At 55.6% G+C, this 27,736-nt stretch overlaps 3 protein-coding genes across 7 annotated transcripts in view; 2 read left to right on the top strand and 1 right to left on the bottom strand.

Moving 5' to 3' along the window:
* Positions 1-919: 919 nt before the first annotated feature.
* Positions 920-11,706, top strand: DOLPP1 (dolichyldiphosphatase 1). 2 transcript variants are annotated; one of them, XM_081279183.1, is made up of 8 exons: positions 920-1,048; positions 4,373-4,473; positions 4,676-4,760; positions 4,859-4,958; positions 5,169-5,267; positions 5,773-5,901; positions 6,515-6,604; positions 8,364-11,706. In XM_081279183.1, exons 1-8 carry the CDS (start codon positions 973-975, stop codon positions 8,398-8,400), a joined length of 717 nt encoding a protein of 238 aa, XP_081135309.1. In that variant the 5' UTR covers positions 920-972; the 3' UTR covers positions 8,401-11,706. The 2 variants fall into 2 exon arrangements, with proteins under 2 accessions (XP_081135309.1, XP_081135310.1); XM_081279184.1 differs by lacking the exon at positions 5,773-5,901.
* A 136-nt stretch (positions 11,707-11,842) lies between these two features.
* CRAT (carnitine O-acetyltransferase) lies at positions 11,843-25,778 on the bottom strand. 2 transcript variants are annotated; one of them, XM_081279179.1, is made up of 15 exons: positions 25,540-25,778; positions 23,407-23,544; positions 22,446-22,709; positions 19,251-19,369; positions 17,983-18,036; positions 17,274-17,439; positions 16,809-16,983; positions 16,001-16,179; positions 15,338-15,438; positions 14,865-14,984; positions 14,584-14,706; positions 14,359-14,494; positions 13,956-14,018; positions 13,113-13,250; positions 11,843-12,650 (listed from the first exon to the last, which is right to left on the bottom strand). In XM_081279179.1, exons 2-15 carry the CDS (start codon positions 23,431-23,433, stop codon positions 12,435-12,437), a joined length of 1,881 nt encoding a protein of 626 aa, XP_081135305.1. In that variant the 5' UTR covers positions 23,434-23,544; positions 25,540-25,778; the 3' UTR covers positions 11,843-12,434. The 2 variants fall into 2 exon arrangements, with proteins under 2 accessions (XP_081135305.1, XP_081135304.1); XM_081279178.1 differs by lacking the exon at positions 23,407-23,544 and having other exon boundaries at positions 25,540-25,776.
* Positions 24,546-27,736, top strand: part of PTPA (protein phosphatase 2 phosphatase activator) — a 27,586-nt gene continuing 24,395 nt past the window's right edge. Inside the window, exons 1-2 of one of the 3 annotated variants that reach the window (XM_081279180.1) lie at positions 24,568-25,400; positions 26,281-26,423. In XM_081279180.1, coding sequence (XP_081135306.1) covers positions 25,312-25,400; positions 26,281-26,423 — 232 coding nt within the window. In that variant the 5' untranslated portion in view covers positions 24,568-25,311. Of the gene's footprint in view, positions 25,401-26,280; positions 26,424-27,736 lie in introns of all 3 variants that reach the window. The other 2 variants (XM_081279181.1, XM_081279182.1) reach the window with 2 other exon arrangements.

The following is a 27,736-nucleotide window of genomic DNA, read 5'->3' as shown; positions in this document are numbered from 1 at the left end:
GATGTGCATTCCAGGCAGAGGCACTGCATAAGCCAAGGTAAGGAGACAAGAGCACCTTACCTGACCTGTAATTCACCTAGCTGGAGAGGGGGTCAGAGGGTGAGGTGGGTGGGGACGTATGGAGATTTACTTAAGAATGTTTTGGGAAAACTGAGGGATGGGTGGAAAACATGCTTTCAAGATGCCTCATTAAGTAGTATCAATATGGCTGAACCAATAAATCCTTGTTAAACGAGTGGAAGAAGGAAGGCGTCCTTAACCTCAATTAGGCTTCCGTTCTGTAAAGCGTTTAGGGTACCTAAACGTGTGTGCCCCCGCCCCAGGAGTTCCCTCTCCAACCCACGAGCTCTTTAACAAAAAAGCCCTCTGCTTCGTTGGACTCGTCCTTCCGTTGATCAGTAAAGGACAAAGAAAAATAAATGCCGAGTCTTTGGTCTCAGTTTACTTATAATTAAAAGCGGATAGGACCCAGTGGTGCTGAGGTTTCCTCTTTGCTTCGAGCACGCGCTCTTACCGGCGCGCAGGTCCCGCCGACCGCAGAGGTACTCCGGTACCAGGAAACTTTCCTCCAGAGCAAATCCCAGCCGAACCAAAGCTCCCACCAAAGCTCAACACGCCCCCCAAGCTAGCGCCTGATTGGCCCATCCTACCCACACTGTGAGCCATGCTTACCTTCTGATTGGCTGGCCTGCTCTCTGCTCTGGGTTGGAACTCTCCTTCTTCCTAATTGGTCAGGCAACTACCTGCGCTGGTCCTGGATTGGGTGCCGGCTGGGACGGCTCGCAGGCTCCTAGGGGCCAGCTCTCTGATTCGCCGCTCCGGTCAGCCTCACGGCCCGTACGCTGAATGGCTGCGCCAATACCTGTATCGGCCTCCGATTGGGTGCGTGGCGCCTTCCCGGCGTGATAGGTCAGGACCACCGCCCCCCTGACTCCCCATTGGCTGCTTGGCGAAGCCCGGTCTCCGGGTAAGATGGCAGCGGACGGACAGTGCTCGCTCCCCGCTTCATGGCGGCCGGTGACTCTCACCCACGTCGAATATCCTGCAGGTAAAAGGCGGCCCCGGCCCCGAGGCCCCCCTCCCGGGCCCGGCCCCGAGGCCCTGGGCGCTCCGGCCCGCGGAGGGGGCGCGGAGGCACCGGGGTGGGAACTGTCAAATAGTGAGCCATGGAGGGGCTCGGCCGGCGCGCGCGCCGCGCAGGCGCAGTGGGGCGGCGATGAGCTGGGCGAAATTGTGTGCCTCTTGATCGCGCACTCTGCAGCTGCGCGCCTGGGGCGATTCACCCAGGGTCCCGCGGCTCCGGTGGGCTGAAATGGGACTGGGGTCTGTATGAGGCGGAGAAGGATCACTGGCCTTTGTTCCCCGCCTTCCCCGAAGCCAGAGAGGCCGCACTCCCTCCTCGGCGTGCGGGGAGTGCCTGTTTCTTTGGGATAGCGCTTTGGACTGGCTGTAAGAGAAAGAGCTCCCTGTTGCAGGGAGTGTGCAAGCCGAGGCCAGGCTTGTGAGTTCTTGTGGAGCCACGCCCTGAGCAGCGCTCACTGGGGGCACCGGGCGAGGAGGCAGTCAGTCAGCCCCTGGGATCCTGACTTTTATGCAGCTTCGCAGTCCACACGCTTCTAGGAGGGCAGGGCTTTCCAGATGAGAGGTCTATTAGCGACCGTTCTGGAGGCAGTCTAGTAGATACACTGCAGAGCTTGGGCCTTGGGGTCAGACGTATCCGGGCTCCAATTCAGGCTGAGGCCTTGAGCAAGTGCCTATCCCCACCCTAACCCGACCCTGCCACTTCATCCCTGAAGTGGCACTAAGCTCAGTGCCTCTCTTCTGTAATGATGTGTGAATCAAACGAAGGCAGGCATGAGTAGTGCAGGGCACAGTGCCTACCACAGGGTAAACAACCCCTAAATGCCTGCAGCTGATGTTACCTGTTTCACAGGTAGGATGTTTATGTGGTGGGTGAGGCTGGGGACCCCTCACTGAGCCCTAGTTTGCTCAAAAAGGGCCTGCTGTTACTGCTTTCTTGGGCAGGGACATGAGAACCTGGTCCTGCAGAGGACCTCAGGGCTGGATGCCAGAGAACTTTGACTGGTTGTTCTGGGCTATACTAGGGGTGGGGCCGTGCTGCCAGGTGCTTTTTCCTATCTGCCTGCCCGCCTGCCCACCATTCGATTATTGATTTAGCCAGTATCCACTGAGCACCTCCCAAGTGCTAGGCTCTGGGCATTTCTGGGTTTAGATTGATGAACAGTCCTGGTTGATAGCCCTACATTCCTGTTCTTTGGAAGGAGGTCTCTGAGCAGGGAAGGGTCTTGACCAAGCATCTTCTTGACATCCCCTCCCTGGCCTCAGAGTAGCTTCTCAGAGAGCTTCAGTCTTACAAGGGAGAAGCAACTTGGCAGTGTACACACAGGCTGTGATAAGGGACCTGACTGTGCCTGCAAAGTCTAATCCCCTGTAGATGCTTCTGGAATCCTTTGCTCTCCTCTGTGCCACTGCCTACACTGAACTTGCTTCCTTCATCTTTCACCTCACATAGTTTTTAGGCATGGTGAAGTGGCGGGCAGGGGAGTAGTGGAGTATAGAAAGACTGACCCTCCTCTCATGGGGCCTGAAGTGTAGGGGGAGACACACACTAGGCCGATAGCTACATGAACTAGCAGATCATGAGCTGTGTCCCGATTACAGATTCTCTGTCCAGACTGAGAGCTATGCAATGGTAGGGTCTTGTCTTTTTTTGCCACTTATGTTTGTTGAGTTCACCCAGGCAGCATCCCAGATGGGGACTGTAGTGTGTACGAAGTCCAGAAGTAGGACAGAGCACAGTCCTTCAGGGAACTAGAGTGCTGTCCCTGGAACTGGAGCAGAAGGTGGAAGGGAAGAAGGCCAGGACTGCCTGAGGGGAACGTATCCCAAAGGCAGTGGGAGCCATGGAGGAACTTAGATCAGAGAGTGGAGAGACCAGAATTCCTGGCAGCACGTACAGGAAGGTCCCAGGGTAGTTCTGGCTCTAGGGCAGGCGGATGAGATGACTGAAGGTATGTGGCACCAGCTACTTACTGCTCGGTCCTCACAGCTCAGTACCAGGGCCATCAGCCAGGTAGCAGAGAGACCCAGAATCTCAGAGCTAAGAGGGGATGGATGGGGAAGCAGAGGCCCAGAAAAGGGAAAGGACTCACTCAGCATTGCCCAGTGGGGCTCAGACAGCAGAAGCACTTGAACCTGGACTGCTGCTCTGTTCTCTCAGACCAGCTCTAAGCCAGATCCCTGGGTAAGTTCAGGTAAGGCCAGATGAGGCACCCATCTTTTCAGGTTTGGAACCCATACTCAGCCCTCTGTGGGCACCTTTCCTGCTACTTGGGGCCAGCCCAGTGGTGTGGACCGCTTCCCACTCTGAGTTCTCCCAGCCTCTGTGTGACCCCCATGTGGAAGTGTCCTGGGTGCCAGGAACCAAGTTGGTATCTCTCAGGCCCCATCATATCCTGTCTACACCATTGGAGGGGGTAGGTACTAATACCTGCACCTCCCGGGAGAGTACTGAGACTCAGGCAGGGGTAATCCTTGCCTGAGTTCTGTGGGCAGCATGTCCTGGCACAAGGACTGAGCCATCCCTCTAACCCCAGATCGCCATGGCCACCTTGTCTCAAACAGCAGAAGTAGCTTTTGGGCTCATCCTTGCCTTTGGCCTCAGTGTCTCTATGGGCCAGTGGTCTTCATACCACCTCCCTCCAGGCTTGTCAGGAGTTTAAAACCCTGGTAGTCAGTAGGTCATAATTTCTTGCCGATGGGGAAGCAGTGAGAAACTGTTACCTGCCACAAGTAGCCACTGTCCCAGCTTGGCTGCATTGGAGCTTTAGTGTGGACTCAAGTCTGTGTGAGTCCAGAGACCATCAGCCTTCCCGGAGGCCCAGGGCTTGGCTGGGGCAGCAGAGGTGTGGTGCTGTGCCATTGGGCTGCCCTCCATGCAGGGACCTGCCTCTGGTGTCAGACCAAGCAGGCTTCAGATCTCTGCTCTGGCAGAGTGATGGGTGTGGCATGTGGACCAGGCTGGATCCTTGGATTTCTAAGTCCCTCACTTCTGTGTGTGTGTGATTTGTGGGAGTGACTTTGGGCAGGTCCATAACTCCTTCTGGTACTCAGAATGGGGACAGTGAAGGCACCTGCATTAAGCTCATGTTGTGTGACTTTTGGTGGTTAGGACTAGACCTTTCTTGTTATACCTGTTTTACTAGGTTGGTGTGGTCGGTTGGTCTACTGGGCATCTTCACTGCCTCGCCCTGGGCGCCAGGTCCTGTTGGGACCTCCTTGCCGGCTCAGGGCCTACTTGGGTTGTAGGGACTGGCTCCTGTTCCCATGCCTGCTTCTCTGTCTCCCACAGGTGATCTCTCTGGCCACCTCCTTGCCTACCTGAGCCTCAGCCCTGTTTTTGTCATTGTCGGCTTTGTGACCCTCATCATATTCAAGCGGGAGCTACACACGGTGAGTCTGTCTCCTCAGTTCCACACCCTGCTTTGCTCTGCCGTCCCCTCCATGCTGCTGCGTGTCTTGCGGTGCAGAGCTCTTAGCTGGTCTAGGCTGTTCACTTGTTGGCCTGGGAGGTCAGTCAGAAGCCACAGTCTTTGCGGCTGGGCTATGGCCAGCAGGTACACAGGCTCAGCTGACTGACATCTTCCCCTGGCAGATCTCATTCCTCGGGGGCCTGGCACTGAATGAAGGGGTCAACTGGCTGATCAAACACGTCATCCAGGAACCACGGCCCTGTGGAGGTAGGGCCCGGGCTGCAAGGGCCTGTGGTTCCCCAGGTTGGGGTGTTGCCAGGAGGCCTGCGTCCTCCTGTGATGCCCTGGTCTCCTTTCTCCCCCAGGCCCCCACACAGCCGTGGGCACGAAGTACGGGATGCCCTCCAGCCATTCCCAGTTTATGTGGTTCTTCTCCGTCTATTCCTTCCTATTCCTGTATTTAAGGTGAGCTTCTGTCCCAGTGGGTGTGACCCTAAAATGGCCCAAGATGGGCTGTGCTGGGGACTTACTGCTAGCCCTTCAGATACCTCTAGGGGTGGAAAGAGCTGCAGCTGAGGCAGAAGGTTCCAGGAGCGTGTGGATGGGGCCAGGGGCTATTTGGAAGGCCTGGACCACAGACTGGGACTGAGGCTGGCTGATGGTCTGTTTTCCCAGAATGCACCAGACGAACAACGCCAGGTTCCTGGACTTGCTGTGGAGGCACGTGCTGTCCCTGGGGCTCCTCACTGCGGCCTTCCTGGTCTCCTACAGCAGGTATGAGGCAGGAGGAGCCCTGCCCTGCACTGCCCACTTGGGATCCTGCTAGACCTCATTGTGGGTCCCCTCCCAGGTCTTGTAGGGAAGGTCTGGGAAAGGGCCCCACACCTCAGGTTTTAAAGGGACAGGGTTCCAGTTGCTCCTTCTAGCCCATTGACGGAGCCTAAGATTCTGGGGATATCCCTGTGTGTCAGCCATTTGTTCCCAGCTTCCTGGGGGAGCCTCTTACAGACAGACTCAGTTTAAGGGCTGGATGGGAGGGAGGCAGATCCCAGCTGAGCAACCTCGTCACTTCTAGAGATAGGGAGCAGCCATTGGGCTCCAGTGCCCTGCCCCCCTTCGGAAGGTGGGCTGAGGCATGTTCCTGGGAGCTTGTCCTACCTGCGTGTGACACCATGTGTGCATACAAGGTCCCTGGGAAACTAACCGTGTTGAACACAGGAGATTGTGTAAGCCTGTCCCTGTCTGGCTCTCATGAACTTCCCTTCTGGCCTTGGCCCAGGGTCTACCTGCTGTACCACACCTGGAGCCAGGTGCTCTATGGGGGCATTGCTGGAAGCCTCATGGCCATCGCCTGGTTCGTCTTCACCCAGGAGGTCCTCACCCCGCTGTTCCCCAGGATAGCAGCCTGGTAACTGCCTCCTGTCCCTCCACCTTCCTGGCCTGTGGCACCTGTCCACTCCCACAAGTGTGGCCATCAATGGGAAGTCTCCAGCAACCTGAGTCCAGCCTCATCTCCCTGGGAGGGCCCAGTACCCAGCCATTTGCCTAGCTTCCACCTCCCCTAGGGTCTTGCTGCAGGGTCTTATGGGGCCTCCCCACATCCAGAAGCCAGAGTACCATCCTCTGTCCTTGCCTAGGCTCTGAGGGACTTAGAAAACAGTCGGAGTCATACAAAGTGGTGCACACCTATAATACCAGGACTCAGAAGGCTGAGGCAGGAAGATCAAAAGTTCAGGGCCAACATTGGCAACTTACCTCGACACCCTGTCTCAAAGTAAAATCAAAAGAGCAAGGGGATAGAGTTCAGTGGTAGAGTGCCCCTGGGTTTAATCCTCAGTACTGCCAAGAGAAAAGGAAGAAGGGAGGGTGGGGTGGGCCAAAGTCCTGCTGGGTTGTGAGTACTGTGGCTCTGTTGGAGTGGGGGAGGGTGCAGCACCAGCCCCAGGATCTGGTGGGGCATCTGGCTTGGTGGGAGGCTCATGTGCTGACACAGCTGTGGCTTTCTGGGTCTGTCTCTCCAGGCCTGTCTCTGAGTTCTTCCTAATCCGGGACACGAGCCTCATTCCCAATGTACTCTGGTTTGAGTACACGGTAACCCGGGCAGAAGCCAGGTAAGTTAAGGGGCCAGAAGTTACTGCTGTCCCCATATTTGAAGGGCTTCCTTAAAGCCTGGAACTTGCCTACTTTTCTTTCATTGCTTTATTGAATTCTCCTGTGATCCTCATTTTGCAGATGAGAAAGTAAGCTCAGAGGAAAGGGAAGTCACTTGCCTGACATCTTTCAGAAAGTCGGTGAGGGAGCTGGGCAGTGAACTTTTGTCCCAGAGCCCTTGCACTTAACATCTGCAGCCCAAAACAGGAGAGCTTGTCCACTGAGATCTCAGGGGTCCTGAGTGTGGCCCTCCAAGCTATTTATTGAGATGCTTCCTGGTGGCCAGGTCAGCAGGCACACCCAGTTAGGGCAGCCTTCAGGTGCAGAGCATGTCGGGGCAGTGCTGGGCTTTGGATGCTCCTGACTCACACTCTTCCACTCAGCTCACCCCAGATCTTGGGTGGGATGTCTACTGGCTCCTCTCAGGGTTCAGAGAGGAGCTGAAGCAGGCTGGGCTCCAGAGGATGTTTTCCAAAGAGGAGTGAGAGGAACGAAGAGGTGGGGCAGGGAGGGGTGTCCCAGCAGCTAGGAAATGTGTTTAGTATATTAAGGTCCAAATTATCCTAATAAGCTTAACTATAAAGCCTCAGCTCCAAGAGAAAAGGGGATTTAAAGGAGTTAGGGCTGGGCAATCCCATTAACTGCAGAAAGGCCCCAGCCACCCTTGCTGTGCTCTTACCTGGCTCCCAGAGTGGTGCTGCCTTGCCCGTCCTGGCTGGCTGGCTGTCACCTGCCTTCATTTGCCTGTCCTCCACATGGACCTGCTCTGTGCCAGGCTGTGAGGTTGGGTGCAGTCAGCCAGGGTTCCACCCTGGGGACGCTCACAGCTGCAGGGAGATGTGTGGAATGAAGAGCCTGTCCGTGAGGTGAGGTCTGTGCCAGGGAGCCAGACCCAGAGGTTTGAGGGTTTGCAACAGGAACTTAGCCTGCTGCGTGACCACCCAGGACCGCCTCCTAGGAGAAGGAACAGTGGTCCTGTTAGGGCCAGAAGTGGGGGCTCTCAGCAGAGGGAGCAGCATCCACAAAGCTTCTGAGGCAGAAAAGTTTGCTGAGGTGCTTAGGATTTTAACTTGGATCCTAGATGAGCCCTGTTCTTCTTGAGCCTCAGTCAGCTGCTTTAGAAAATACGGGCAATTCCCTGCTTTGATTAGGTTCCTGAGCTCATCTGGATATAGGCACATTCCAAACCAGGATGTCAGCAGTTCCAAACTCTGCAGTCTGCTTTGCTTACATATTCCCAGATGTAGGGCTGCTTTTTTTTTTTTTTTTTTTTTTTGGTGGTGATGGTGTTGGGATTGAACCCAGGGCCTTGTACATGTGAGGCAAGCACTCTACCAACTAAGCTATAACCCCAGTCCCAAGCTGCTTCTTTGTAATTCCATTTTGGTGATAACTGAACTGCTTGGGCTGACCTGTATGTAAGGGGAGTGCTCCATGATTAATTGGAATCAGCCAGGTCCCTCTTGTCCAGGTCTCTGCCCTGCCTGTCTCCTGGCCCTCTTCCTGGGCTCCAAAGCTGAGGAGATATCATGATACAGTCCAGCAGAGACTGACCCTGTCCATGTCCCAGCCCCAGGGCAGGGGCTCTGATTGGTACAGCTTGGGTCAGTCACTGCAGCTGCTGTATGGGCATTTGTCCATTTCATTGGAACTTTGAGTGGGGAGGGGATACCACTGAACACCAGGTGTCCCCACATCTGACCCTATCCTATTTTGCAGGAACAGACAGCGCAAGCTGGGGACGAAATTGCAGTGACTGGTGGGTAGGGCTGGGTCCAGCCTCCAGATCTGGCCTGCATGATGCCTTGCAGGATGGACAGAATGACTGACAGAGGGCTGAAGCAAAGACCTCTACAGACCTGAGTCACCAAGTGGAGCCTTTTTTTTTTCTTATTTTAATTTTAATGGACAAGGTGGACCAAAGGGCTGAGCCAGCCCCTCAACTAGGACCCTGGAAGGCCTGCTGCCTGGGGGCTAAATGGCCAGAGACATTTACTCTGCTGCTGCCAGCCCCCAGCTGGGCAGAAGGTGCCCCTGACGTGGCACCAGGGTGTGGGGAAGGGGATGAGGGCTTGCATCTCTAGTCTTGGGCCAGAGATTCCAGGTGACGTAAAAAGTGCACACTATTTATTTTTTGATTTTTTGTCAAAGGCAGATGGGAGTTTGGAGATGGGACCTAGAGAGTCCACATTGCAGTGGTTGTCCTGGGTACAGAGGGGCCCAGGCCTTTTGTCCCGAGCCAGGGGCAGACTGCCTCTTACTGGACCTGAGGGGCTGGGGGCCAGGAGAAGGGAGTGTCCCCTGTGCCCTCCCTGCCACCATTGCCATTCCAGAACCTCGTCAGTGTTTCGTTTGGGGGCAGGGCCCAGAGCAAGCACGCGTCTGGCGGCTGCTATCATTGTGTTCTTCCGTATCAACCTGACACCACAAGGGCTTTCTCTGGTCTCCTGTCCCCAAGATGACAAAGGAGCCTGCACGTATGGGTGACACACCCAAGCTGTTTACAGCTCCGTGTCTGCCACCTAGTACCAGTCAGTCTTCATCCCTTGAACAAAGGAACCAGGAGCCACGACAGGAGGAGTCTGGCAGCCAGTGCCTGATCCCCTGCCCTTCTCTATATGCTCTGAAGATGTCCTTGTCCTTCCCACCTCACCCAGCAGGCGGGGAATCTGTCCAGGTGTGAGCTCACAGATCCCCATATGTCCAGCTTGGAGGGCTCTTCCTAGGGACCATCTCTTGAGTCACTCTGCAACACTCATGGAGGAGAGGCTTCCAGACTCCCAGAAGTTTCCAGAGCTGACCCAGGTCCCTGGGGACCTGTGTTTCCCCCCACCCTTTTCTCAGTGGAGGGTCCTAATCTGCTGCTGAAGCACAAGTTTTCGGTGCTTTCTTTTCTCATTTGTTAAAGGCAGTGTCCAAAGCCATTCCAGATGCCAGGACCAGGGCTGGTTTCTAGGGAGGTAGGTCAGTCCCCATGTTTCCCTCCCCTTCCCTTAGTATTTTTATTTTTTACTTTTTGCCTGAGACAAGCCAAGTGTAAGGTGGTTTAAGAAAAATCAACAAAATTGTTTACTATTGTTTTAAAATAAAATCTTAAACTATGGCGGCTTGAGCATGTGACAGCTTATGTGAGGCGGCTGGGGGTGGCTGTGGTGACATGTGACCCTTAGGACAAGGAAATCATAAGCATCTTGAGATAACTAGTCCCTCCACTAATGCTGGACAGGGAGCCAGGGGTCTCACAGGTGCCAGGTGAGTGCCTCACCTGGGAGCTGCACCCTAGGCCCCAAGGCAGGGGTTTGAAGGCCTTTGTATTTCCCACCAGGGCCTTCCAACCTCTGGCTCCATCCTCTCTGTGGTCCCACATCCTGCCTAAGCTGCAGCTCTCAGCATTGGGGACCATCAGTTTCTGTCTTATTCTCCCTTCCTTCCTCGTGCTAGCTGGCTCTAGCCTGCTCTTAGCAAGTTGGGTTCCATCTTCATGGGGCAGCTTGTAAGACTGGGGAACAGGGCCTGCCTTTCCTAAGGCAAGAGGAACGTCTCCTCCACTTCTTTCATTCCATATTTCTGGGTGCATGGATGGATGAAAATCTTGCTTTTGCAGAAGTAACTGCGCACTGAACTGGGTATTTTTTTTTTTTTCTGATTTTGGCTGTAGATGGACACATACCTTTTATTTTTATATGGTGCTGAGGATCGAACCCATTGCCTCACACATGCCAGGCAAGTGCTCTACCTCTAAGCCACAACTCCAGCCCCTGAACTAGGTTTTTAAAGGCCTTATGAGAGGGACCCAGGGATGGCCCTGAGATGCAGAACAGCTACACCCTCATGGGAGGAGGAATCAAAAGTTACCCCTAATCAAATGGGTGTTAAGGCCTGTGAGGTCCCCTGGGGCCACTGAACCTTGACATTCAATTAAGCAAACTTCAGATGAGTGGTGACCCAGGAGCCTTGTAGATTTAAAATTAGTTATCAACTTACTTTTTTTTTTTGGTATCAGGCATTTAACCCAGGGGTGCTTTACCACTGAGCTACTTCCACAGCCCTTTTTGTTTTTTGAGACAGGTTTTCTAAGTTGCCGAGGCTTGCCCCAAACTTGTGATCCTCTCTCCTAGCCAGTGGGATTACAGGCACGTGCCACTGTGCCCCAGCTAATTATTAAATACTGCTTTAAATCACCATGGAGACTATGGTCTGGGGCCCATCTCTTGTTCCGTGGGGCTTTGGGCAAGTGGCATCTATCTAGCCTTATCAAGAAAGGAGAAAAAAGGCCACAATGAGTGTCCACCTTCACAGGTGAAGGAAAGATTTGGTCAGACCTTAAGGGCCTCAAGGCTGGATCAGTGCCTGGTGTGCCAGTGCCTTCCTGTACTGCCCTCTCGTGCTTGAAATCCAGTTTCTACCAATAGCCACCTTCATCTCCATCCCCGGCCCTGAGTGGATATGCTGCGGGGCTGGGGGCTCAGCCACACATGTTCCTCAGGCTCTGACCTGAAGGAAATAAGTGTGCTCTCTCGGAATTTCTGTTCTGCTACTTAGTGTCCTGGTAACCTTAACTCTGAGCTTGTTTCCTCATCTGAAAAGTGGAAAACCATGGGCCACACCCTCAGTGATGGTCGCAGGTTGGTCAGGCCATGCAACCTCACGTTGCTGCCCTCCTAGCCCCAGTGCACCTGCTCCTGGCATTCCATATGTGCCCACTTGACCCTGACAAGATGCTCCACTTCTACTAGGTGTACAGGGTTGAGGGCAGGTACGTGGTGCTGGCAGGTGGCTGCTTCCCTGGTGCACCCCCAGCAGGTGTTTGCCCTGGCAGCAGTGAGGCCTGGGGCGAGCTGGGGCAAGCATGCCTCATCTGCTACCAGTCCTGCTGTGCTCCATGGAGGGCAGCTGGACCAGCCTATGGGCCCTGGGTGTTGGCCACCCCACCCCGCCCATCAGACCAGGGCCTCATGGTGCCACTCAGCTCATGGGACTTGGGAAGGCCCAAGCCAGGACAAGTGGGTGGAGAGTTGATGAAAAATGTGGCCCTGGGTGTGGCACCATTCTTGGCCCAGCACCTAAGGTCCCAGCTGGCCCTTAGCTCCCTGAACCCAAGGACTCCTCTGGGGGCCCTTTTGGGACACCATTTTCCAGACAAGGACAGGTGGAAGAAGGCACCTGTCCCCCTCCTTTCCCCTCAGCTGAAAGACCTCTTTGCCAGCACATTTTCCCTTTATTAATTAATTACCTGGTGTGCTTGTGTTTTACAACTGTGAAGTGGTTCAGGGATCATGCTGTGTGGAAGCAAGAGGGCCAGGGCTCATGAGTCACCTTATCCAAAAAGACCATAGCAACCGTGTTGTTGATGGTACCTCAGGGGGTCCCCTTGACCAGGAAACCTTGCTCCCTGGCTCCTCAGCTCCAGATCATCCTTTGTCTTCAGGTCCTTGAGAGCTTGGAGTTCAGAGTACAGACCCTGGCCTGGCTATGGAGATGGCAAGGACTAGCCAGAGCTGAGCTAGGAAAGAAACGGAGCTCTTTCTAGTCTCTTAGTATGGTAAGTGCTGGGCTAGACTGGGTCCCTTCTCCAGGGGATGATTCGCTGGAGGCCTGCGCCTTAGGTCCTGCTCAACTTCTGAACTGAGCCCCAGCTCACAGAAGGCACTTTGTTGAGTCTGTAGGACCTCCAAGAAGATGTGTTCAGATCCTGGGGCCAAGGGCAGAGGAAGCAAAGGAATTGAGCCCTGGAGGGTGGCTATCCCCAGATGGGATTGGCTATGGCACTAGCAGGCCTGAGCACAAGGCTTAGAGTTTGGCCCGGGGGTGGTTCTGAAGCAGGGTACGCATGTCCAGGAGTGCCCTCTCCAGGTAGTGTGCCATGCGGGCAGCGTTGGTCTCAGCACAGCTGTTGTAGGCAGACACAGAGAAGTTGATATGGGCTTCCATGGGGTTATAGCAGATGCCGTAGCCATCAGGGACCACAGGCCCAAAGAACATGACGCAGTCTGTCTTGGCAGGGACCTGGGGATAGTAGATCAAAGCTCTCATCCCTGCTCCATGGTTTGCCTCCAACTGTGAGGGGGCACCAGCCTGTCTTCTCTTCTGTCTGCTCCCACCCTGCTCTGCTGCAGACACCCTCTCCTTATCTCCAGCAGAGGGGGACTCCCTCTCGTCCTCCAGGGTGCAGTCATCTCCTCTGGGGAGCCTTCCTAGGCATTTCCTGGGGTGTGGGGGATTGTAGCTGCTCCCTCCTTTGCCCTCCCAACCCCCAGCACTTCCCACAGAGGGGAGCAGGCATGGTGCTCTGTCCCCTACTAGTCCAGCATCTAGCACAGGTTGACCCAGATCAGGTGTTTCTATCTGACCAGTGAGTGAAGGAAGCCAGTTTTCTTAAGGAGCTCTGACACTACCTCAGCCTGCCTAGGCTGCAGTGTTGCCCCTGCCCCACTTCCTTGGGGACTCGAGGCTTTGGCAGTGGCCCACCTGGCTGGTGGAGAGGTTGAAGTGCATGGCGATGGCATAGGAGGTGTCCATGAAGATGTCAGGCATGCTCACTAGGTCCTCGATGGCCTGCAGCTTCAGGCCCAGCAGGTGCCGGTCAAAGGCTTCTCCACGGATGGCCTGTGGGGAAGGAGCTGTCAGGAGCAGGTGAGGGCCAGGAGCAGGAGAGGGCTACGGTAGCACTGCCCCTTCCAGCCACTAGTCCTTGGGAACCAAGACATCAAAGTATCCAGGCAGGAGAGGAAATTTCCAGATGAGGAAATTAAGTCCCAGGGAGGGACAGAGATCTGGCCAGGAGGCAGGACAATGTGGGATTTAAAAGCATGAGCCCTGGAGGTGGGCGGCTCAGCCCCGTCTAGGCCGTGGGACCTTGACAAACCCTTAGGTTCTGGAGCCTCAGTGTCTTCCATCTGTGGCAGAAAGCAGTAAGATCTAGATGACAGCTGCATGTGATGTGAGCAGTGTATGGCACAAACAGGTGCCACAGCTAGGATGGGCACCTAGACCATTAGCTCCCTGGCTGTAGCCCAAGCTACTGGAAAGCAGGAAACGCATCGTTGCTGAACCATGGACACCCTCAGCATCCCATAACACCCAGGGGTCCGTGCTAACTCTGGAACTGGGATGAGGGCAGTTACCAGGTCCCCCTTAGATTCCCCAGCTTCAAAATGGGGCTATTGCTCTGGGTGTTCCAGAGCTCAGGGAAAGAGTGCTTCTAGTGAAAGGTTAGCAGCCATGTAATGCAGGGATGAGAAGAAAGATGGACAGACAGGTGGGGGATGTTAAGGGACAATAAGCGGTGATACACTGGGCTCACTCACTCACCCTGTCAGTATAGGCTCGGTGGGCTTGCACAGCCTTCCGCAGTAGCTCCACCTTCTGATGTTCCTGGTGGGTGTGAAGGTCAGGGAGAGCTGAAGCACTGTCCCTTCCCTCTTTCTCCCCTACTTCGTAGCCCACTCTCTACCCAGCACTACGTTCCCAACTCCTTCAGAGCCGAGTACTACTATCTCTTCAGTCCCCAGTCCCCAAGGCCCCAACGTAGGGATGGCTCCCTTTTCCTCTATCAGAAAGCTCAGAACTAAATCGATGCTTCATCTTCTGTTGGATTCCCATTGCCCACCATTGGGCTGGAAGACCACACATGCTCAATCCATGTGTGATGGCAGAGTGAACAGGAAAGGAGATGGCTCAAGTCCAGCTCACCAGCCCTTGCTAGATCTCTCACCGTCACACTGGAGTCATCAATAGCCTTGACGAAGGCCAGTGAGTCCATAGAGGCTGAGCGGATGGTGTCAGTGCGTCCCAGGTGAAACATGCGCAGGGAGGCACTTTCATATGTGGCACACGCCTGCCCGTAGATCCTGGGTGCGAGACATTGCTAAGCCCACCTTGAAAGGTTGCACCCCGTTCCCAGATCTCTCCTTTCTTCGCAAATAGGAGGTAGGCACACCTGTAGTAGGCCAGCTGTAGGGCCATCTGGATGAAGGCATCAGGGCTCAGCTTCTCTGACTTGGGGAAGTCCTTTCCAAAGTGGTGGAACACCATCACTGTGATGTCCAGGTCCTGGATCATTCTGGGAAGGGGGACACAGGAGGAACAGGTGAGAAGCAGGTACCCAGCAGCCCCTGCCAACCCCAGGGAGGGACCCAGAGCACAGGGACAGGTGCCGGGACAGGCCTGCATGGAGCCTTGGGCTTGAAGGCTTGTTAGCCTTGCCCCTGCAAGACCTACATGCCAAGGTTCTGCTTGGCCTTCTCAATGTCGTTCTTGATCTCAGGGGTGATATTGAACCGTAGCTTCCTGGGCATGGGTAGAGGCACCATGGGGGACCGCACGAGCTCCGGCTTCTTCCTGCATGGGACATTGGGGGCTCAGGCTCATACTGATGCCCCAGAGCCTGAGTGTGTCCCTGGGACTGGGGTAGAGCGGATGGGACCCTGAAGATGGGGGACCAGTTCAGGGACACTCAAATTTGCTCTTCAGAAAACTGCCTTTGCGCCAGCTTCCACGCTGCTAAATGTAGGGACACAAGGGACTTGTCCAAGGCCACACAGCAGGAAGTCGGGAGCCAGAGTTCCAGCTGGCTCTAACAACCATGTCCTCTGCCTGCTCCCTTTGAAGTAGATTCCCAGGTAAAAAGGAGAGTAACAATCCCCAAAGTTCCTACACCAGGAACTGGGAAACCAGAGTGTGACCTTACTCACGTGTACTCGATGACATGGTCCAGAAGGGCAACAATGGGTGGTCCCTCCGCTGCTGCATGCTCATAAACCAGGCCACAGGAGCCATCTTCTGCCACAATGAACTGTAGGGGGAGAAGGGACTCTGTCAGGCCCAGGTCAGGAGGGTGGTTCCTGACCCAGCCACTCCAGGTAGGTCTCATGGGAAGGGCCTCTCTGAAGTCATCTCAAGGGGTTGTGCTGTTTCTGTTATTAATGACAACTAACACTCGTAGGGTACCCTGGCTCTGCCAGCCCAGGCTGTCCGAAGCCCATCTCATGCTCAGCACAGCTCAGCCAAGCCTAGAAAGCCCCCCACCCCCGCCCCGGAGAATTCTGCCCTCACCATGTTAAAGGTGCAGGGAGGAAAAGTTGTGCCCAAGCCTGTACCGCCTGCCTGACCCCCCAGATTCCAGGATCTCTGATGAGCCCAAGCGCTGTTCTGGGGCTGACAGTGGTGTGCAGGTCTGATAATGACAGGTTGGCTGCCTGGTAATTATGGTGGCATGGCGTCCAGCCTGCTGGCTTCCTCTCTGCTTTATAAGTGGGAGGCTAGGGACGCCAGATCCAGAGGGGCAGGAAGTCCCTAGCCACAGTGCACCAGCTTTGGGTAGGTGTCTGGGGGTCATGGCCCTGCCAAGTCCTCACCTGCAGTGTCTTGTCAAACCAGCGGTTGCCACTGTTGAGCTTGCTGCCGCCCCCGTGCAGCATTTGGCCAGCCACATGGTTACGGTAGACATCTTCTGAGACCCTGGGCACAGGCCTGTCCAGGCACACGGTGAAGATGCTCCTCTGGATGGAGCGCACGGACTCCCGGTTCACCTTGTCTGTGGGTAGTGGAAGGGGGAAGTGGGGGTGGGGAGACAGGGCTGAGTCCCATGACCTATGGCTTCCTGCCTGGAGATCTTCTGGCCTGTTTGCACCCCTGTGGGGGTGGGCAGTTCCCTGACTGGGAGATTCCAGGACATTTACTGAGTGCTGGGTGCATGTTTGGAACTTCACCCCCAACAAGGCACTTCAGTCTTCCCCTGTACCCTCCCTGAAGGGCAGGGCCAAACATCTGACCACTGTGGACACTGGAAGTGGAAGCCCAGGGTCACACCAGGGGACTAATGTTGCATCAAGGATCCAGAATGGGTGGTCTGGCTCTATGATGATGCCTTGACCAATATGGATTTGGAGCCTTAGGGGGACCTACGGGGATAGAGGGAGTATGGAGTGAAAGGCAGGCTCTGTAGCACAAGACTTGGACTCTGATCCCAACCCGTTACTTAACAGAGAGAAACCAGCCTAACCAAACCAAGCCTCAGTTTCCTCATCTATAAATGGGCCAACAACACTCTGAGTTGAGAGGATCCAGTGAGACATGTGGCTGCCCCAGCCTGGTGCTGGCCCTGCTCACTGTGCAAAGAGGCCCTGAAGTATGGCCTCAGTGTGGGCCCCACCCTGGAGGCACCTTTGATGAGGGTATTGTAGGCTTTGGCCCATGTGTTACGATGGTTGGATGTGAGGATGCCCACGGGCTCCTTATTGGCTTGCAGAGATGAGTTCCAGATCTTCTCTAGCTGCACAAAGATCTGATCCGAGGTGAGGGGTGTTCCATCACTGTGGTACACGTCCAACTCAAAGAACTGTGCAGACAGAGGCAGGGGCTGGGGGATTTTGAGCAAGAACCGTCCTGACCCACCTCCCAGCCTCCTTTTGGCAGCTTGGAGGTCACAGCCAGTGCTGTCCCAGGGCCCAGCTGAGAGGATGGAGTCAGGCTCAGGGGAAGAGAGGAAGGAGATCCTCAGATTGCCCTCCTCAGGCTGGGCAGGCCCACAGCCCCTCCTGGACAGGGCATGGAGTTCCAGGGCTGGTGAGCATCTGTGTTGGGAAGCTGCCTCCTGCTGCAGGGCAGGGCTGTGGCAGGGACACCCACCTGGTAGTTGTGCACCACAGTGATGTGCATGGGTGGCTTCTTGGTCTTTAAGAAGTTGACAACTGAGTCCTGCTTGGGGCCCGGCACTCGGCAGGAGGACAGGATCTGATAGTACTGGTTCATGCACAGTGGCTTTCCCCCCAGATACTCCACAGGCAGGGTCTCACTGTGGGGGAAGGGGAACATTGAAGGATTACTGGGCAAGTAAACAGGGAGGCGGCCAAGGTGGACAGGAATCTGTTTGGGGCTGGGCCAGCCAAGTGGGAGCTCACACAGGGCCAGGAACCCCTGTATCCCTACTCACCCTCAGCATGAACAGGGGCCATCAGAGCTGGGCAAGGGTCAGGAGGCCTGTATTACTCCTGCCCAAGGGTCCCATTTATGAGTCATCTGGAAATTTCCTCCCTCCCACTTTCTGGGCTTCGGTTTGCCACAGGAGATATGAGGCAGCAAGTCAATCTCTGGGGTCCTCTTTCTGGGATAGGGCAAGGTTACCTGGTGGTCCCAGTGGCTGGAGTGAGGAGGACCTAAACATTCTGATCTCCAGAATGTGCAGTCTCTAGCCCCCACCGAGGCTGGGTCAACAGGAAGTGAAAATGACTGGCCTCTGGGCCTGCCTAGCACCCAAGCTGACACATTGGGTGAGGGGTGCCACAGTCTCAGGCAGGCCTGAGCAGGAGTGGGACAGGGTTGGGGTAGAGATGCTCACTTGTCAATCATGGCCTTGAAGTCCAACACACCCTCGATTAGTTTGGCAGCGAACCTGGAGGGATTGGTTAGAGATGTGAAACTGTGTGGACACTGAGGGAGGCCCAGGACACGTGGGATTGGGCAAGATCACCTGGTGGGGGAGGGGGAGGCCTAGCCAAGGTAACCTACCGATTCCCTCTCCCCACCTCCCCCACTGCTTACAGAAAACTGGGGGCTCGGGCAGGGATCTCTGAGCCCCTCCACGAGAGGCTCTTCTGAGAGCTTTCTTCCTCACTCTCTAGAGGAAGGCCATCAGCAGGGCTCAGGGAGAGGTTGGTGGCCTACGGCCTGGAAGGACTTAGGTGCTAATCAATGGCATTAATGGTCAGTGGCATCAGGTCCACCCACCAAGGGTCTGAGGTCCTGAACCACAGGCTGGGGCCAGGAGAGGACATATGCTGTGAAGTATCAGGCATGGAGGGACCTGAGGATGTGTGTGTGGAGGAAAGGGCAGCGGCTCATGGTGTCCCCTCTGCTAGGTCCCTTCCCCTCTCTGAGACTCTGTGTCCTCCCTGGGCCACTGGTCTCAACTTGGCCTTCCTCCCTGGGTCATCTGGGCTTATGAAGAGGGGTTTCCTAGCCCACACCAACCAGCCCCTATACCTGGGGCCTGCAGTGGCCTCAACATGCGCACCACTGGCTAGGGTTCCTGGGCCTGAGTTCCAGCCCTTCCCCAAGTGCTCTGGTCCTTTTTTGTGGTGTGGAGATTGAAACCCAGAGCCCTGAGTATGTGAGGCAAGTGCTCTGCATGGGGCCACACCCTCCTGGCTCTTTAAAAGAAGCAGGTGGCAACATCGAGTGGCTGGCTCTTGAGCAGGAGATGCCTATTGCTGGTATTTTTATCTCTGGTAAGGACTGGAACGTGGGCCAGGGCAGGTGACATGCCGAATGTGGAAAAGGGGACTGTGTACAAAGGTCACCCCTGTGGCCAGCTCAGGAGATTGGGAAGGAGTGGACTCAGTTCCAGGTTTGGATCTCTGACCCTGGAGGCCCTGCCTCCTATCCTGATTAGTGGTCTTGGGCAAGTCCCTTTACTGCTCTGAGCCTCAGTTTCCCTATCTGTAGAATAGGGAGGATGCTCCCCACTTTACAAGTCTGTTTGTAGGGATACAAGATCAGGGATGGGTCCTTCCAATCTCCTGGGGCTTGGACTTGGGGCTTGGGGGTGCTGAAAACTGCACAGCCCTGCTGCTACATCCCTGCCCCACCCCAGCCCCCGCCACTCACCGGAGCTGACCCTGCAGATCCACAAAGTCCTGCTTGGGCAGCACAACTCCAGGGCTGGAGCAGATGACCACAGGCTGGCGGAACTGGAGATAGGCTGTCTTGAGCCACCACTCAGACAGCTGGACGAGGACCAGAGTCTGGTTAGGAGAGGGGGATGGGCACCTGATACCCTTTCTCCCCAGGGCCAGGGACCTGGCTGGCCCCATGCCCTCTGCTCCATATCTGCAGCCCAGATTTTCCAAGTGAATGCTGAGGTTCAGAAACCCTCCACACCTCCTTAAACCTACCATGTTCCCCTTAGCCTGGGCAATTAGCACTGCCAGGGAGGAAACCTGGGGTGGTAGGGTGGCAGGAAGGTAAATGATTTTTTTTGGGTGTGTGTGTGGTGCTGAGATTGAACCCAGGACCTCTGACATACTGTGCAAGCACTCTCCCACTGAACTGCATCCCCAGCCCTGTATTAAAATTTTATTCTGAGACAGGTTCTCACTGAGTTGCCAAGGCTGGTCTCAAAATTGTGATCCTCCTGACTCAGCTTCCTAAATAGCTGGGATTTTAGGTGTGTCCCATCACACCTGGCTCAGTGAATGAGTGTTTGACCATCCCCAGCTGAGAGGTTTTCTAAGAAGACAGGGATTTGGTGTCAGGACAGCTCACAGGTCCTGTCTTCCTCAGTAGCCTCAGTTTTCTTGGTGTCAGACCAGAAAATAAACTTTGATCTCAAGGTCAGAGCAATCTTGACCAGAGAGGAAGGGTAATTACTGTGCTAGTGACAAGATATGGATGACACGTCCTTAAGATCTATCCTCTGCCCTGGAGGTGTGGGGGGTCTCTCTGGGGACTGGCCATGGGCATGGTATTAAAGGCTATCTTGATGATGTGGACACTCCTAGGTGACTGTCCAAGGTGTCCCTGAGAATTCTGTGCTGATTACAACCCCTCTCCAGCACACACTGCCCCCACCACTGTGCACCTCTCTGCAGATCCCTCAGACCCTGGAGACCCAGGCCACCCCCTGTGCACCCTTGTCCCATTCCAAGCCGCATCAGGAGGTACTTTCTCAACACTTACTCCCCTTGAGGAACTGATGGCCTATGGCACCAGGCCACTTGCCTTGGATCCTTGGCAAGAGGGAAAGGGGAGGTGACTTGCCTTAGGATGAATACTGGGTGACTGCTGTTGCTGACTCACAGCCTAAGGACTGGACTCCTGAGTCACGCAGGTCTTCCTGTGTAGCACAGTGCCTCCTGAGAGCTGCTGTGAGGCTCTGGGCTTTGGTCTACCTCTCTGGGCCTTGGTGTGCTTTATGTATAGGGAGGGAGAGACAGAAGCTCCCTCACAGTCAGGGGTCTGCACTCTCCCAGGGATTTCAGAGCCTTGGGCTGCATCTTGGGAGACAGGAAAACCTATTGGTATGGCCCCGTGAGATCCTGTTAGGTGGCATCAAAACTGCTTCAGGAGCTCTGAGTGTACAGGCCCTACTCCTTGAGCCAGAAGCTTTGGGTTGAAGGAGTCCTTGGCTAACACAACTGGAGAACCAATGGACTCCAGACCCTCCAAGGTCCTACCAGGGCCAAACCCTGACTCCAGAATCCAAGGCCTTGACCTGCCAAGCCTCAGTAAATGCTGCCCCTGCACCAACTCCCACCTGCCTCTCACCTCTGATGATCCCTGGGCCAGTTTCTACACCTCCCACCTCACAGTGCAGTTGGCCCTCTGAATCTGCTGGTTCCATGTTCACAGATCCAACACCTCAGTATGGAGAATATTTGAAGAAAAATCTATGTTTGTACTGAGCAAGTACAGACTTGTTTTCTTGCCTTTATTTCCTAAGCTACACAGTGTAACAACATTTACGTAACATTTACATTGTATTTGGAGTTGTAAGTTATCTAGAGGTGACGTATAGTACCCAGGAGAACCTTCATTGGTCCTATGCAAATACTATACCCTTTCCTATAAAGGACTTGAGTATCCTCAGATTTTGGTATGCACAGGGTCCTGGAGTGGATCCCCTATGGATACTGAAGGACAGCTGTACTTCACAGGAACAGAATCCAGCACTGGTTCTGTCCCAATCAGCTTCTCCCTTGGTCCTATCCATTCCTGCCCCTAGCTGCTCAGGATTGGGACTGCACCCCCACCCATCAGTTAAGTACCAGTGATACTGCCATCCAAACCATCCTGGACCTCATGACTCCCCCTTCTTTCTGCAATGCCAGGCTGAGGCCACCAGCATCTCCTTGGGGGCAAGTGCCAGCCTCCCACTGCCTCTGCTCTCAAGCTTGCCTCCCTCCCAGCAGCTGGGATCACCTTCTCTATCTTTATGTTGAAGTATAAGAACAATATAGGGGCTGGGGATGTGGCTCAAGCGGTAGCGCGCTCCCCTGGCATGGGTGCGGCCTGGGTTCGATCCTCAGCACCACATACAAAGATGTGTCTGCCGAAAACTAAAATGTAAAAAAAAAAAAAAAAAAAAAAAAAAAAAAAAAAAAAAAAGAATAATATAGAGGAAGGCACAGGCACCAGTACAGACATGTGCCACTCTAAACACACATGACAGTGCAGCTGCAGAACAGGGCAACTGACCCCTGGCAGGCATATTTCCTTTCCAAGACTATCCCACTGAGCTCAAGTCCATGTTCCTTCTACTTGACTTGCCCTGCTCTTCACTCCACTCCAGGCTGTCCCAGGCTGTTGTCACCTCTGCCCTACAGTCTTAGAGCAGTTCCTCTTCCTACAGCTCTCCCTGCTCACCCAATATGAAGATGATGCCATTCATCAGGCCACATTTGCATCATCGTCTTTCTTTTGTAGTTCTTTTGGAACCCAGGGCTTCAGGCATGCCAGGCAAGGGCTCTCCCACTGAGCCATATGCCAGCCCTCACCACCTTCTTTTATTTCCATGGAATTTCCCTGCCTGAAATGACCTCACCCACTGACCTGCATCCTGTTTACCACCTTTCTCTCCTCTCTGCACTTTGTGAGTGTCAGATCTGAGAGGCTGGTTACCAGGTCTTTCTTGCCCACTCAGCATCTGCTAGTGTCAGGCCCAGGTAAGGGCTCAGCAAACTCTACATTGCAAATAAGTGAAGACTCTGGGTGTGTTGTTGGCAAGAGGCCACAGTGAGGGGTGCTCAGGAGGACCCAGAGCTCTGGGAGCTGGGGACCAGTGCAGCCTACCATCGCACTTACCCAGTTCTCGGTCTTCTTGGCCCTGCGTTCCAGTCCCTTCTGCAGGCGTTCCCCTACGCCCCCAGAGGTCTGAAACTCATCCACCAGCTGCTTGGTTTGGGCCCACTCCTCCTCACTCACAATGGGCTGCAGTGCCTTGAGGTAATGGTCCAGGGACTGCTGAAGTGGGGGCACAGGCAGCCTCGGCAGAGCATCTTGGTGTGTCTTGAAGCGGCTGGAAACCTTCATCAGGGATGAGGGCCTGAGGAGGCCCAGGGGCTTCACCTGTGGGCAGCAGAAGACCTGCTTATTCTCTTGCAGGCTCTGAGCACCTGAATCTCCCAAAGTTGCAGTCCTAAGTAGGTGCTTATGTGTCCACCCCTGAAGGCAGAGATGGCCTCATGGGTGGTGCCTGCCCTGGTCTCCCAACCCTTGAGCTACAGGTGTCCCCGCCTCCCAGGGGCCTGCAGTTACACGCAGGGATGGAGGAGGGTAGGTGTGGCCACTGATCCTGGCAAGGCTCCAGGGACCCCAGTCAGGATGAAAGGTGCTGTTGGAATGGTAGAGGTAAAGGGCCTCCCTGCTGTCTGGATGCACAGGCCCTGCCTTCTTGCTCTGTGAAGATGAATCAGCAGCAGAGAGCTGACAGCCCCCTCTCTGTGGTCCCCACCTTCCTTTCTCCCACCCTTTCCAGGTTGAGAAATAGAAGGGAGAAGAAAATTAGAGAGCCAGACATTGAGAGCACCCCTCGGTGAGGCCTTGGCCTCAGGATTTCTCCTGCCTGTGGGGTGGGAGTAGGGGGTATAAGGGCAGTGCAGTGGCGAGAGCTGAGTGGCCTGGCGTGGAAGGTGAGAGGTGGTAAAAAAATGTGAGAAAGATACACAGAGAAGTCCAGGAGACTCTAGAGGTGGCAGAAAGAGAGACAGGAGGGTCCCAGGCTGCTGGCTGGTGGCAGGCAAGCGGCAGAAGCTCCATTCCATACCTTTTCTCTCTGCTGCCCGTCTTCCATGGCAAGACTGAGGTTCTGAGCCCTGTCTGTCTGCCTTGGCTGGATCTCTAAGCCTAACTGTGCTACCAAGTGGGTGAGCAGAACCTACCAAGAGGCAGCCACCTGCCAGGGCTGGAAAAAAAGACAAGAGCCAAGATTCAGGGGAAAGGCAAGATGGTAATGGTGATGGCTATGGTGGCATCTGGGATTGAGACACTGACGGGTAAAGCTGCCAGACTGAAGCACCTGCTCCACCCTCCCCAGCTTGCTCAAGTGGAGGAATGGGGAGCAGGTGAATGGGTTGCCGGTGGTGGGCAATGGAGTAGCAGCAAATCTTTAAGTATTTTTCCTTTCTTCTTAGGATGGGCCCAGTGCCAGGGAGGCAGACCAAGACGTATTTAAAAATCCACCTGTCAAAATCTATGTAGATCTTTTTGATGTGGGAAAACTTGGCTGGAGGGCAGAAACTGCCGGGCTACTGAGTCATAGCAGCTCTGAAATCAGTACTGAAATTGGGGTTGATGCAAGTGAGAGACACCAGTCACCAGTGGGTAGTGGCTGCCAAGAGCCCCATCCATCCCATTTCTCTCCTGGACTAATGAGACCCTTCTGCACCAACCCTCTACCAATGTCTGGTGTTTCTTCCTCACTGTGGCTAGTTCTGCTAGGGGTGGAAAGTGGAGAACTTTTATTATTTAAAATAAACAAAATGGGCTGGGGATGTGGCTCAAGGGTAAAGCACTTGCCTAGCACTTGGGAGGCACTGGGATCGATCCTCAGCACCACATAAAAATGAATAAATGGGGGCTGGGGATGTGGCTCAAGCGGTAGCGTGCTCGCCTGGCATGTGTGCGGCCCGGGTTCGATCCTCAGCACCACATACCAACAAAGATGTTGTGTCCGCCGAGAACTAAAAAATAAATATTAAAAATTCTCCCTCTCTCTCTCCTCTCTCACTCTCTCTTTAAAAAAAAATGAATAAATGAAGTAAAGATATTGTGTCCAACCACAACTAAAAAATATATTAAAAAATAAACAAAATGACACTGGCTTTGGAATTAGGGTAAATTTGAATCAACAGATCCAGGGGGACTGGCCAAGTCCCCCCTTGCCTCAGTTTCCCCAGCAGTAGAGTGATCAGGCCAGTATGGAGGATGACTTAGAGGCCCTCTGTGGGACAAAGCACAGATTTCTTGCAATGGAAATGGTGAGGTGGAGACTCAGGTGCTGGAACACCTTGAAGAGTCTCTTTAAGTCTGAGTTCCAATGTGTACCTTCAGCCACTGGCCTGGAGTATCTGTCTGGGAAAGAACCAAGCAGAGAAATGCTTGGATCAAAAAGGAAAGGAACCCAGCCAGCACATGCCTATAAGCCCAGCAGCTGGGGAGGCTGAGACAGGAGGAATCGGGAGTTCAAAGCCAGCCTCAGCAAAGGGAGGCTCCAAGAAACTCAGTGAGACCCTGTCTCTAAATAAAACACAAAATAGGGCTGAGGATGTGGCTCAGTGGTAGAGTGTCCCTGAGTTCAATCCCCAGTACCTGCCTCCACCACCCCGGCACCCCCCAAAAAGGGAAGGAATCCATATCAGGATAGCAATATCTGGGCTGCCTTCCGGGGAGAATAGGGTGGCTGTGGACAGATTGGGGAAGTGGGCTGGTGGGGAGAAGGCATGGGACTGCCACTTGCTGTCCCCTACCAGTTCCAAGGACTTCGTGTGCAGCTCAGCTTCATGCCTCCAACGAGTTTGTCTAGCTACACACAAATCCCGAGGGAGGGGGCATGTGATACACACAAGGAGACGGACCAACTGTAGATTTGGAGAAGTGACTCAGGCCTGCGCAAGGGCGGCTCAGTCTGAGCTCCTGCGACAGGTGCCAGTCACCGTAACCGGGGGAGCGAATGCGGGGCTGCACGTTCCCGGTCCCTCCCAGCTTGGCTCCAGGTCTCAGGGTGCTGCCTGAAGCCAAGGTCTCCGCCGATTTTTGCAGGTGGCTGTCACTGCGCGCCCGGGACGCGGGTTCGCTCCCGCCTCTGCCCTTGCCCCTCCGCTTCCTCCTCGGCCCAGCCGACCCCGCCCGGCCTCCCGCCCGGTGCCGGGCCCTACGGGCCGGGCGCAGCCGCACTCACCACGGTCCTGGCGGCGAAGGCTAACATCTCTGCGGTGCCGGCACCGACACTCGGTGCGCTCCGCCCCCCGCGCTGGGCAAAGTCCGCTCCGCAGCGGGCAGTGTGGGTCCCCGCTAGGGCTCCGGGGCCAAGGTCGCCGCGTAGCCGCCGCCCGCAGTGAAGGCGGCCCCGCGCCCACCCACCGGGCCCGCGGCGGGCTGGCGGCCCGGGAGGAGGGCTCTCGGGCGGGGCCTCGGGCGGCCGCGGCCCCGGGCTGGCCGGGCGCGAGCGGCGGGGCGGGGCGGGTGCAGCTAGCGGTCGGGCCCAGGAGCCAGCGGGCGGGCGGCCGGCGGCGCTGCGGGCGGGGTCGGCGGTGCGCTTCCCCACGACCGCCTGGCGTCCCGGGGAGCCGCTCGCGCGTGGCAGGGAGGCGCAGCCATGTCGACGGAGTCCTGTCCTCCGGGGTACTCGGGCTCGGCGCGGCTTCACGCACCAAGATGGCCGGCGGGCTCGCCCCGCAGAGACATGGCTGCCGCCCGCCGCCCCTCAGAGACATGGCTGCCGGCCGCGCTCGCCGCGACGGTTGGCCGTTGGCGGCCGTTGGCGCGCATGCTCCGTGGCGCCCCGCACGGACATGGCCGCCGCCCCCGCCGGCGCGGACGCCGCGAGCCGGACGTTAGTGGGCATGCTCCCCGCGCGCCCCGCACCGGCATGGCGGCCGTCGGCGCGGCGGTGACTGCAGTTCTCGGCTTTCGGCTGTAGCTGCCCGGCGCTCGCTCCTCTTCCGGACCTCGGAGCCCGCGCAGCGGAGGGCAGGTGCGGCGTGCCAGGCGAGGGGGCACCGCGGGCGCCGGCCGGCCGCTGGCGGGAGAAGATGGCTGAGGGCGAGCGGCAGCCGCCGCCAGGTAGGCCGGGGCCGCCGGGGTGTGGCGACGGGCCCGGGAGGCGGGGAAGCGGGGCGCGAAAGCCGGGGTGCACCTGGCGGAGACCGGAGTCGGGGGTTCCAGCAGGACGAGGTCGGGACCCAGGGGGACAGGATTTGGGGAGCCAGAGAGGCCGGGAGTCGGGGGCTCAGGGGACACAGGAGTTGGGGGTCCAGTTAGGACGGGAGTCGGGCGTCCCCAGGGGCGCGGGTGCGGCACAACCGGGACGCGGAGCCCGGGACGCAGCGCGGGGCCAGCGGAGGCGGTCTTCCCCGTATTTGGGCAGCGCGTGCTTAAGCGAGCTCCCGGCCTGGTGGGAAAGTTGCCGAGGATGGGGGCGGAAGGGGTTCGGGCCGCCGCTTTCTTTGTGGGGCCCTGTTCGATGGCCTGGGCCTGCCTGCCCCGTCTCAGCCTCCCCGCGCCCTGCCGTCTCTCGTCCTCCTTCCCTCTCTCCTTGGAGGCAGGGCACCGGGGTTTCAGTGGCTGGGAATTTATTGAGAGAAACTGTCCTTGGTGTCTAGACCACTAATTTAAAAAGGCTGGTTGTGCCAGGAGCTGAGAGTCTCTGGCGTCACCTACTGTAACTTTTATTTACACCTTGGCCTCTTTTTAGTTAATCTCAAATAACTGGGATGGAGATGAGGGCCCGCGCTAGGGAAGCCTAGAAAAAACCTCTCCTTTCAGAGATCCGTAGGGATCTAGGGAAGGCCCTTCTGTCCATCCCTCACCTGGAGAAGGCTGTTGGCTGACTCTACCCTTAACTGAGAAGGACAGGCCATAGGTAACTTAGAAGTCTAACAGAAGCAAATAGGTAATCCAAACACAACTAATGTTCTGAAGGCATTTGATACTCTGTATGTCCTGCCACGCATGTTTTTGGTCCCTGGGAAGGTCTCGGGAAGAAATTTTGAAAATCAGAGGAGGTATCCTCTCTGCTCCCCCAAATAGATGAGCAGAGTGCTGGTTTGTCTGTAAGGAAATTCAAAAAAAGACATTAATTTATACAAAACCCTCTGTGGGCATGTGCCCTTATAAGTTCTGGTGATGGCATTAGGAGCTGAGATATTCTTTTTGGTCATCTAGCGATGACAGCTGGAGATGTGAGATATCACTCCGGGTTTTCTGGGCATGACAGCAGGAGAGATGAGACATGAAGCAACCAGAATTGTCAGTGAGATGTATGTGTCTCTGAAGATGGTGGGGGAAGAGAACCTGTGGACTTAGACAGGATGGCTCTGGCTCAGGAGGTTATCTATGGCTCCTAGAGAGATCCAGGTTCTTGGAGGTTGCCCTTT

Source organism: Spermophilus citellus (genome assembly GCF_964194105.1).
Source record: "Spermophilus citellus genome assembly, chromosome: 2".
Lineage (NCBI taxonomy): Eukaryota > Metazoa > Chordata > Mammalia > Rodentia > Sciuridae > Spermophilus > Spermophilus citellus.
The sequence above is the reverse complement of the archived record's forward strand: the minus strand, read 5'-3'. Positions and strand labels throughout refer to the sequence as shown.